At 39.3% G+C, this 12,093-nt stretch overlaps 1 protein-coding gene and 1 long non-coding RNA gene across 16 annotated transcripts in view; one reads left to right on the top strand and one right to left on the bottom strand.

The window, feature by feature from the left end:
- The window catches only part of SUGCT (succinyl-CoA:glutarate-CoA transferase), a 429,352-nt gene that overhangs the window by 406,017 nt on the left and 11,242 nt on the right, over positions 1 to 12,093 (bottom strand). For all 15 annotated transcript variants that reach the window (XM_040689369.2, XM_040689382.2, XM_046936920.1 and 12 more), the window contains exon 6: positions 10,114 to 10,234. In XM_040689369.2, the coding sequence (XP_040545303.1) occupies positions 10,114 to 10,234 (121 nt within the window). The remainder of the gene's footprint in view (positions 1 to 10,113; positions 10,235 to 12,093) is intronic.
- LOC121110100 lies at positions 8,360 to 10,135 on the top strand. Its single transcript, XR_005855748.1, has 3 exons — positions 8,360 to 8,567; positions 9,068 to 9,151; positions 9,643 to 10,135. It is a non-coding gene; the product is annotated as an uncharacterized LOC121110100 (long non-coding RNA).

Raw genomic sequence — 12,093 nt, 5'->3', positions numbered from 1 at the left:
ACAGGCATTAAGAAAAAAGTGATTTGATTTGAAAATAATGTTGTCCTTTTCAACAGTGCCCTCTCCTGTCCAGAAATAAACAGTGAGTTTCTTAGTTGAGCAGCACAGATCATGCAGAGAGCAACAAATTGCCACTTCCCCATGATCTGTACATGGTTTATTTGAACCAGCCACTTTTCAAAAGCTTAAACAAAAATGAACAACAGAACTGCCAAAATACATTATATTTAAACTAGTTCTAAGATTATGCTCACCAGCAAAGCCAACTTATGAGTGAGAACACAATCTGTAGCTTTGAGAGCAGTCATAAAACAAGAGAAACATTGGGAAATAAAGCTGTAGTAGGGCTGGATACGTTCAATCAGAGCTGTTTGGATAAGAAACTTGGTTTACTGATCAGGACTTCCAGAATACCAAAAAGGAGACAACATCTGGCTTACCTATGTCTAAACTCTTCACCCACAAATGACCCTGGACTCCTGAAAAATTACACTATCTTTCATTTTACTATCACTAACTATTTACAACAGTCCAACATTTAGAAAGAGGCAGTTCCATATCAACAGAGTTCCTTCATTTAAGAAAAATGCTGCAGTCTGAATACAAAGTAGCACATCATCTGACCTCTAAGGAGTATGTCTTCCAGATTTTGTGTGGATTGCTCTGCAAGTAATGCCTCCTATTTATTTCCATGGAAACTACAACAAACACAAATTGCACAACAGTATTTTTCAACATAGTCACTGCTATTAGCTGATTAGCACAGATGAGCTGACCAAGACACACTTCAATTCATGGTGTGAGAGCTGTGCATGGCTGTCCAGAATGTGGCTTGTCTTTCACAATGCTGCTGCCACTGCTGAAATGCACCACCCACTGCCTCGCTGCACTGACATCCATTGTTTGGTCTCCATAAACATTCAGCAAAAGTCAACTAATATCAATGGATGCAATTTTTTTTCAGCATGGAGGAATTAAATTACATGCCCTTGCTTCACATGCACATCCATGTCAGACATCATTTGGTCAGACTGCCCCTCTGCTGCCATCTGTCACGCAGCAACAAAATGTAACATGATACTGGTTGGGAGTTCTTCTGCCATACCACCAACATCTGCCTCTGACATCGTGGGCCACCATAATAAAATAGGAGGTATTACTTTCACAGCAGCCATCTATGCTCTGCTACAATGGCTGCCTATTCAGGTAAACAAACCAGTCACCCCCACACATTAGCCAATAACAAATAGCATTTTATGTAGTAGAGTCCAGTCCTGATCCTTAAGCTGTATAAAACCAAGAATTTTGAACATTTTCTCACAGAACGATCATTCTGTTCCTAAGCACAACATCAAAGAGGAAGCTGGTTTGTTCAACTATATTAAGAAAAACAAAGAAACAAAAACCTTACAGCTGTTTGCTTAAAATACTGAGAATTCCTATTCTTTATAGCAAAGACTTGAAAAAATTGGGAAACCTTTTTGTCACAGTTATGCTTTTCTATTATTAATACTATTAGGTTTTCTTTAGGTTTTCACTTTGACCAGAATACCAGAATCCAGCTTCAAGATATGGTGGAAGGTGGGAAGTACATACTTCCCAAGAAAACACTTTAGCATTTCAAAGCTAAAATCTCTACATAGTCAGTCCATGATGCACATGTTATACTGCACCACATGTTCCAAGTAGTTTGTTCCAACAAGTGCAGGTACATTATCCCCACAGACTAATTAAGTATGCTCAAGCTCAGTTTTGATTTTTACTTACTGCTCACACCTATTATGCATGAGGATAACAAAGAGCATATTCTCTCTGCTGTAGGTGGGATGCAGAAACACTAGTCCTCAGGTCACCAAAAGTGAAGAGAAAACGAAGCTAGGAGGAACTATGCAGAACTGTAATCGGGACTGATTAGACCAAATTCTTCAGCAATCCCACATATAAGAACAGGGGTGCCAAAGGAAACAGAGAGCAGGCTGGTGCAATCTACTTCTGGATAGATGAAACAGAGGAATATATGGAGGAATACAGAGGAACACATGAGGGCTGCTCCAAAATTAATGCCTCCTTTTTTATTATCCCATGATGTCAGAGGCAGATGTTAGTGGTATAGCAATGTTCCTATCAATATCTCGTTACATGTTGTTGCCATGCAACAGATGGCAGCAGAGGGGCAGTATGACAAAACAGTGTCTGACATGGAAGTGCATCTGAAGCAAAGGTGTGTCACTGAATTCCTTCATGCAGAAAAAATGGTACCCGCTGCCATTCATGGATGCTTACTGAACATTTATGAAGACCGAACAGTGGATGTGGGCATAGTGAGGTGGTGGCTGATGCATTACAGCAGTGGCAAGAGCTACAGTGGGTAATCTGTGCTGGTACAGACTTTCTACAAGCATGCAGGCTCTTATTCTTTGCTGGAAAAAATGCACAGCTATTTTTCAGCATAGTCAGCACCATTAGCGTTCTTTAGCCAAGAATTTGCTCTATCAAATAACATTATTGTGCTCTTTTTATCTGATGTAATTTCTGTGGAAATAAATAAGAAGTTTCTTATTCTTCTTATAAGAATTCTTATTCTTATTCTTCTTATAAGTCACTTTCAGAACAACTCACGTATTTAGGTGTTATTAAATTACCTATGGCACATATGAACCATTCATGACCACATGACCAATGCATTATGCTCCAAGAACAGATCAGCTCCATCAGGCTGACATTAAGCAGTACAAGGTAGAAATTCTTATGTAACAGGACACAAGTATAGATCACAATGAATACACTCATTCAGCATCTGATCTACTACCAGGATCTGGCAATTAACGTAACCATAAATACAGCATTGCTACTCACACTGTAACCAGCAATTAAAAATGTAGCCCACAAGTGCAGATCATTTTAGACAGTGAATCTTTAGAAAGAAAATCAATATTAATTAGTGCTTACTACTATTAGTGACTCTAAACTCTTAAGACAAATCCAATACCCATATTTTCACACTGATTTGTCACAAGTAAGTCTTTGAAAAGTGAAAATACCACTCTTCTGAAGTGTAGCAACTGGAGATTATCTTATATTTTTTAAAAGAAGACTAAAATAATAAATAGCGTAAATTGAGCATACTCTCTCTGGAATAGTACAAAGGAAGAATACAGTGCAGTCTAGAGTCAGAATTATTTTCCATTTTTTGGATGACCCCTAATTTTAAAGAAAAAAAAGTTTTAATATCCAACTTGCCTTATTTATACTTGCATGCAATAACTGAATGAGACTCAAAAGAATCTTAATGACATCTTGATCACAGCTGCTACACAAGTTACGCTGTAGGGTGAAGCTGATCCCATCAAATTACTTGTTTATTGATTGCGTTCCATACCTATGATGCCTGAACTTGAAAGGCAGTATGCTCCCAAAACTAAGAAACGAAGACAGTCCAGATGACTTCCAGTCTCATTAATGAGTTAACTAAATGGCTAAGGGAAGCAGAATACAGTAATTATTTATAATTTATTAAATGAATCTGCTATAATGTCTTCAGCATGTAGACTGCACATCAAGAGAAAACAAGAAAATCAAAAATTCAAGTTGGGAAAACACCCTCATTCTGACATATTGGACACATTTATTTCTTAGTTACTTATTTATTGTCAACTGTTATGCCAAAATGTCTCTCTCTATTCTCATATCTCAATGTAATAAAGTTCATGATAAAAGTAGTTATGATACATAAAATACATCTCTAAAAAGCATATTTGAAACTGCCTAAGTTAACACATCAACCACTCCAATCCTCTGTTCAAAGACCTTCTAACATAATTCATGTTATATTGTGTATCCATTATCCTTCACGGGACCTGTAAACCAGAAAGGGCTTGAGAACTAACATATTTCTATTATCTCTTGAACAGCCTGTAAGAGAGGTGCAAAATGATGGATGAAATCCCTCTGTTTAGATGTAATAGGGGTTTCTGTAACCAAGATAATTTGTCTTAACAGTTTCCAACATTTGGGAAGACCATTTAATCCAATGTTCTAGGCCAGTACATCTCTTACATCTGACAAGCAATGCTTCTCTTTAGGTCTTTCTTAACTCATATTTTCCATATCTCTAGTGAGGCATTCTGTATACACATAACTTTTTATGGCATTAGCAAATAATTTTGGACTGTGTTCTCAGAGTCTTTCCACCTGAAACATTGCTTCTAAATTTTCAGCAACCTGCAAGAAATCAGTTTGTCAAAGGGTCATTCCACTTAATTTTAATTCCAATCCTTACCCTCAAATGTTGTTGCAAGCATAGCTCCTAGTGGGGAAAGTGAGCGCTTCTTAAGGGTCTTTCAGAATGCAATATTAAAATATTTTCCACACCAATCTCACACAAAAGTAGGCATCCAACTCACATACCTCAATTAACTCACATGAATCTGTTGGGGCTTTTTGGTCAAATACTGTAATGCCTAACATTAAAACAATCAAGACACTGCTTAGAGACAGATCCCTGTGCCAAAAGTCCTGCTTTTTCTGTAAGCTTCTCCTTTTAAGAAACTAGAAGGGCAAAAGCATTTGAACACTGTAAACAGCAAGCAACATGGCTGAGAGGTACAATTACTGACTACGTCCCATCTTCTTCAGGAAAGAAAAGTGAGTTAATTTCTAAGTTTACGTGAACATCTTGATATAGTCAGTTACTCTTCAGTGTATGTTTTCATTGGCAAAGTGATTATACATATTAATAACACAGGCTCTGACCAAAATTTGACCTTTCTCAGATACACTGATACAAGTGATTTATACGTATTCATTTACCAAGTTGTTCTAAAGCTTGATATGCTGGATATTCAGACTAACAAAGCTTATCAAATTAGTCCCTTAAAGAAAATGGCTCAAGTAGAGAAACTCCTCTAACTTTGCCATTAATAAATAGCAATGTATGTAGATTAACTCCCATAAAAAAGTTTTAGTGCTTTTACTTGTTTCCTTTGCTATCTGTCTAACCTAATTTGTTTACAATGAAAAAAAATTCTCCTGATCTTTTTCCATAGACATTCATATTTAAATCTAAGCTGCTACACTATGCAATTTTTGTCAGAAATATTTTACATTTGTTCTCCTTTTCACTAACTTTTTATTAAAAAAAAAAAAAAAAGTTATATTAATCAACTTCTGGCTTTCTTCCCAGGGCTCCAAAATAAAAAAAAGTGCAATGGATATTTGAATATAGTAATAAACCATGCCACAAAAATATTCTGAGCCGTAATGTCTTGAATCAGGCCACAGAGTTTAGAAATAAATCATTTCTTTCTTTTCAAATTGTAATATTGCAAATACACGATTAGGAAAGCCAGGGCTGACCTGGAGAATCTGGCAAAGGATGTGAAGGGCAGGAAAAAAGGATGCTGCAAGTACATACCAGCAAAAGGAAAACTAGTTAAAACATAGACTTATTGTTGAATGGGGAAGGGAAAATGGTTACAAGTGACATGCAAAAAACAGAGGTATTCAATGCTTTCTTTGCCTCTGTCTTTACCTATAAAGTTAGCTCCAGGAGTCCTGGGCCCTTGAGACCAGAAGAAAAGCCTGCAGGAGAGAAGATGTCACTGTTGTCTACTGCAACATTTAGCATACACTTAAATCAGCTTAAGTAAGCAGGCACCCTTGTATCAAAGGAGGCCAACAGTGTCTTGCACTGCATTACGAAGAGCATCAACAGTATGACAAGAGAAGCGATCCTTCTCATCTACTCTGTATTGGTAAGTTAATTGGTATCAGTACTGCATCCAGTTCCAGGCCCCCCACGACAAGACAGATGGACTTACTTGGAGTGGTCCAGCACAGGGCCACAGAGATCAAAAGGCCATCAAGATGATCAAGGGACTGGAATATCTTTCTTATAAAGAGAAGCTGAGAGAGCTGGAAGTGTTCAGCCTGGAGAAGGAGGCTCAAAGGAATCTAATAAATGCACATAAATACCTGAAGGGAAAGTGTAAAGATGGGAGTCAGATTTTCTTCAGTGGTGGCCAGTGCCAGGACAAGAAACAATGGGCACAAACAGGAGGTTTCCTCTGAACACCAGGAAGCACTTTTGTGTTGAGCAGGTGGTGGAGAAGCCAGAGAGACTGTGGAGTTTCCTTCCTGGAAATCTCCACAAGCCACTGGGACACATGCTTAGGTAGCCTGCTCTGAATGGCCCTGCTTTGGGGCACGGGTTGGAGCAGATGGGTCCAGAGGGCCCTGCCAGCCTCAGCTACTCTATGAAGATGATAATAGACTGGAACATCTGAACATCTCACCTACAGGAGAGGGTAGAAACTGAGACTTCAGAGTGGAAAAAGAAAACTCCTGGGGAAATCAATCTTACCAACAAATATAAATACTTGATGGGAGGGAATGAGTGAGAGAGACTTAGACCCTCCTCAGTAGCATCCACTGACAAGACAAGAGGCAATGGACAAAAATTCACATGACCTCCCACCATAACACAAGAAAATACTCTGCTGTGAGAACATCAAGCATTGGAACAGGTTGTCCAGGGAGGTTGCAGAGGTTTCCATCTGTTGAAATACTCAAAAACCAGGTGGACATAGCTCTGGGGAACCCAGTACAGCTGACCTTGTTTGGACAGGAGAGTTGGACTACATATCTCAAAAGGTCCTTTCCATCTAGGCAATTCTGCACTTCTGTGAAACTGCTAAGTACATTTCCTTAGCCCTTTAGTTAAGTCAAGGTTTTTAATTGATGAGAGGTGCTCTACAAGTAACGCCTCCTATTCTATTATCCTGGCCCAAAACATCAGAGGTGGAAGTAAGCAGTATACTACTTGTAGAATTTGAACCTTCCTGACAACATTGCGTTAAATCTTGTTGATGTGTGACAGATGGCTACAGAAAGGTAGTCTGACAAAACAGTATCTGACAGGGAAGTGTGTCTGAAGAAAAAGGTATGTCACTGAATTCCTCCACAAAGAAAAAAATCGCACCTACTGACATTCACTGACACTTGCTAAATATTCATGGAGACCAAACAGTGGATGTGAGCACAGTGAGGCAGTGGGTGGTGCATTTCACCAGCAGCAACTGTGATATGAAAGACAAGTCACATTCTGGACAGCCATGCACAGCTCTCGTACCACAAAATGATCACAGAATCACAAAATGGCCTGGGTTGGAAAGGACCTCAAGGATCATGAATCTCCAACCCCCCTGCTGGGCAGGGCCACCAACCTCCCCATTTACTAGACCAGGTTGCCCAGGGCCCCATCCAACCTGGCCTTGAACACCTCCAGGGACAGGGCATCTACAACCTCTCTGGGCAGCCCGTTCCAGCACCTCACCACTCTCCTGGTAAAGAACTTCCCCCTAACATCCAGCCTAAATCTTCCCTCTTTCAACTTAAAACTGTTCCCCCTTGTCCTGCTGTTATCTACCCCTTCAAAGAGTTTACTCCCTTCCTGTTTATAGGCTCCCTTCAGGTACTGAAAGGCTGCAATGAGGTCACCCCGCAGCCTTCTCTTCTCCAGGCTGAATAAGCCCAGCTTCCTCAGCCTGTCTTTGTAGGGGAGGTGCTCCAGCCGACTGATCATCTTCGTGGCCCTCCTCTGGACCCTCTCCAGCAGCTCTCTGTCTTTCTTGTATCGGGGGCTCCATACCTGGACACAGTACTCCAGATGGGGCCTCACAAGAGCAGAGTAGAGAGGGACAATCACCTCCCTGTCCCTGCTGGCCACCCCTCTCATGATGGAGCCCAGGATACCATTTGCTTTCCGAGCTGCAAGAGCACACTGCTGGCTTATGTTAAGTTTGTCATCCATCAGGACCCCTAGGTCCTTCTCTGCAGAGCTGCTCTCAAGGACTGCTCCTTCTAGTCTGTATAGATGCCTGGGGCTCCTCCAGCCCAAGTGCAAAACCTTGCACTTCGCCGTGTTGAACCTCATTAGGTTCACCGGGGCCCACCTTTCAAGTCTGTCAAGGTCCCTCCGAATGGCATCCCTTCCTTCCTACGTGTCAACTGCACCACTCAGCTTGGTGTCATCAGCAAACTTGCTGAGGGTGCACTCGATTCCGTCGTCGATGTCATTGATAAAGATGTTAAAGAGCACCGGTCCCAAGACAGACCCCTGGGGGACGCCGCTCATTACCGGCCTCCACCTGGACATAGAACCATTGATCACCACCCTCTGTTTGTGGCCTTTCAATGGCTCGATCAGCTCATCTGCACAAATCAGCAGATTAAGACCAGGCAACTGCATACAGAGCTGAGCATCAGCATCAATGCATTGGAAATGATGGTGGCAACATCAGAATATCAAAAAAATGTGTACCACATTGACCCCACAAATGGTCACACAGGATCATGAAGTATACCCTATGCAAGTCTGTTGGTACCTATTCAACCAACACAGGGCTGAAGGTGAAAGTTTCCTGGATCACATCATTATGATGTGATCACCACACATGGTGATGAGACGTGGAGTCACCACTAGAAGTCAGAGTAAAAACAGCAGGCCATGGAGTGGTAAAATGGGAATTCCCCACTGAAGAAAAAGTTCAAGACAGAGCCCTCAACAGGTAAAGTGATGTACCCTGTCTTTTGGGATAGGAAAGGGATTCTTCCAAACAAACCATCAACTCTAACTACTACACTGTGATGGTGACTAAGCTGAAGGCTCAACCTTCCATAGTCAGACCAGTGAAGAAGACAACCTTTTTCTTGCAACATGATAATACCAGGCCCCATACCAGTTTGAAGACTGTGAAGCACATTGCCAATCTTAGCTGGACTGTCCTACCACATCCACCATATAGTTCAGACTTGGCACCTTCTGACTTCCATCTGTTCAGGCAGGCTGATGAAAGATGGACTACATGTGTATTTTCCTAACAATCACAGCAGCTGTGAAACAGCGGGTCACCTCCACTGGTGCAGATTTTCACAAGCACAGCACACAGGGCCTTGTTCATCACTGATGAAAGCACATAGCTAATGGCAGTGATTTACTAAACCAAAGGCCAACCTGTAACAACTAAATTGCAGTGTAGGTATCAGTTTATTCTTTCATTAATTACAGATACAGCAACCAGAAAAAAGGAAAAACCCTCAGTAAATTCTGACTGTGAGATTACATGCATAAGCAAATATGAAGAACACTGTGGTAAGTCGCCACAAACCAAACTAAACATATATGTAAAGAAAGATTTAACAGGAGTTTCTCAGCAAGCACTTTTTGCTTTTCTGCTTTCATTGTTTTTTGGAGACACTTGCCACAAAAGCATGATAAACACATCACAACATTCTAAAAATCTGTTTGGTTCCCAAATGACAAACATCAAGGAATTAAAAAAGTAAAGATGTTATTATTCAGAAATTAAGAACAAGTCCAGCCTGGTTTGCAACTAATATTTTAAATTGGTCTTCAAATATTTGCAACTTTTTTGGTTTTATTTTATTTGTACTTCAACCATAGACTTCTCATGCACAGATCATTTAATTTTAGTAGGTTTTTTTGCGTAAGGTTTTCAAATAAGTGATTTTTCAGAGTTCAAGTTATTTCCATATGTATGCAGGTTCTAATGTTCACATGCCTACTTCCTTTTCATTCCTCCTTCCACTTTTAAAAAACCTAAAACTCCTCTTCCATTTCAGCTATCAAGCAGTCTGCAGCAAAGTAATGGAGAACACCCATGAACGTACAGCTTTTCCATGAACATATGACTAGATAAATCTGAAGAGAGAGGAGCAGTAAAGAACACTGAAATTACCAGATTGGAAACTTGTAACACATAAACTGGTACAGTAAAACTGTTCAGGAAAAAAAAATAAAAAGTTATCAATCTGTTCAAAGCAGCACACAAGGAATCCCAGCCAGCACAGACTCCTTTCAAGCCTATCTGAACATAGCAGTGTGGTAATGTCACTACTGAACAACTTACGAAGTGTTGACACTGTTGATGCCTCGCAGTTTTTCTGTACGTGTTTTTCAATTAAAATCGAACTTATTTTCTCTTTCAGTTTATCTTGACCAACATCAAAATAATATACTGTTGTATAATCACGACTTTCATAACAACATAAGAGGAGTAAAGGAAATAACACAAATTACTGAAATCACAGTACCTGTTATTGAGCAGTATACTATGTGAGGAGCAATCTTTGCTATGTCTTCATAACCGAGGCCAATTTCAGCCAGTTTCCCAGGGATGTAGTTTTCCACAAAAACATCAGATACAGCTGCAAGCTTTAGAAAAGAAAAGGATACGTAAGATTTGTTAACAAGCTTCCAAAAGTTCAATATATTCCTCATGTAGTTTGAAGTACCACTAATCAAGATGGTTCCTATCTTTCTGACAGAACAGAATTCAAACCTAAAGGGAGTTTTTTGGTCTGTTAGACTGTGTATGTCTGCAAACTATGCATTAGAGATGCTGTGTATATAGAAAAGAAACTATAAGAATTCTAAATCTATTAGACAAAACTGTAATATAAATTGTATTAACATAGTCACACTGATTTCCAAATACTTGATCAAAATTTACCTAACAGTCATCCACTTTATACTCACATTTAGCTTGAAGAAAGTGGGGAGAAAGGATGCATCTTTATCCTTCATGTTTACCTTAGAATTTTGTAAAATGTCTGGGGGGGAGGCAGAAAGGTTGGTGATGGTGGTTCTTGGTGTTTGTTGTTGTTGTTATTGTCGTTGTTTTCTGGTTGACTCTCTTAAGTTTAAAAACAACTGATTATACTTACTGTAATAGAAGATATATATATATATGTATATGTATATATGTGCGTGTATATGTATTATATATATATACATACACGCACACACACAGAGACACACCTCTTTCTGTATGTGGGAGCAAAACATGGAGCCCAGAATTTTTTTTATGTTAAAATAAGCATCTTAAGGTCACCTCAATTAGGACAGCATTATAAAGCTCTGCAGCAGGATTTTCTGCATCACATCTGAATAAATGATCTAGTCCAAAACCTACTGAGATTAAAGATTAACCTATGACCCTCATGGGCTTAAATTACATCTTTTTATTCTTAGAGCATGTAAATATTTGTACATATTTCAGTAGAATTAATATTAATTACGAACTTCTGAAATAAGAAAACTACATTTGAAAATAAATATGTACTGCTTGGCGGAGTTGTAGAGGTTGAGGTTCTTCTTCAGTTCAGTTGCTTTTTCGAGGAATTTAAATACTCCTTGACAAGAACACATTTGTACATACATCTATAAGCATGACCTAAACCTTTTCATTTCTTAATGTTATTTCAAGACGATCAGAGTCAAATTCTCTGGAACTACCATGCAGTTGTCTGATCAATATACACAGCACTCTGGGCCAACTTCCATAAATTAGTGTCATCATATCTGCAATCATAAGCATTTTTGTTCTAGGATGTAGTCTGTTAAGTTGAATTTAAGGCCAAAGAAACAGCCAAGCCAGCAAATATTTTACAGGAAAGACAGAAACTGACTCCTATTCAGACCAGAAGCCATGTAAATTATGAATGGTTTAACTAGATGCATGGATGAGATGCTAGCAACATGTACAGAAATGAACTTCAGCATATGATAAAAGTGCATTTTTAAATGCATGTGGTAAATTATTTTTTAACAGTCTGTGTCAAGGAACTCCAGGAGTGCCAGTTTTTAACAATTACAATATGAGAAAAATCTCCAAATTCTAAATAAGTATTGCTGGATTTTTTGTGTTGTTGATTGTTTTGTTCTTAATTCATGACTCTGTGAAAGTGACAAGCCCATAACTTCACAGCAGTTACTTAAAAAGCCAGCATTTGTCACAGGAAGGTTCTCAAGAAGATCAAAGTTTCCACAGAGCTGAAGCTTTAGCTAGTAAAAACAGAAGAAGCTCAGAGTGACCTGTGACTGTCCCAGTCTTCTGTGCCAGACAGCACATCCAAAACAAAGAAACGGCAATGCACTGGGAGCAGGCTGTTGATGTTTAATGGTATGTCTTTATGTAAAATAGATCTAAGGGTCTTTACTTGCTCTCTAACTCCTTCATAGCATATACATAATTACTTTTACATTTGGTAATAGTACAACCTTAGCTAAAT

This window comes from Gallus gallus, chromosome 2, assembly GCF_016699485.2.
Source record: "Gallus gallus isolate bGalGal1 chromosome 2, bGalGal1.mat.broiler.GRCg7b, whole genome shotgun sequence".
Classification (NCBI taxonomy): Eukaryota; Metazoa; Chordata; class Aves; order Galliformes; family Phasianidae; genus Gallus; species Gallus gallus.
This window is presented reverse-complemented; position numbering and strand designations above follow the sequence as displayed.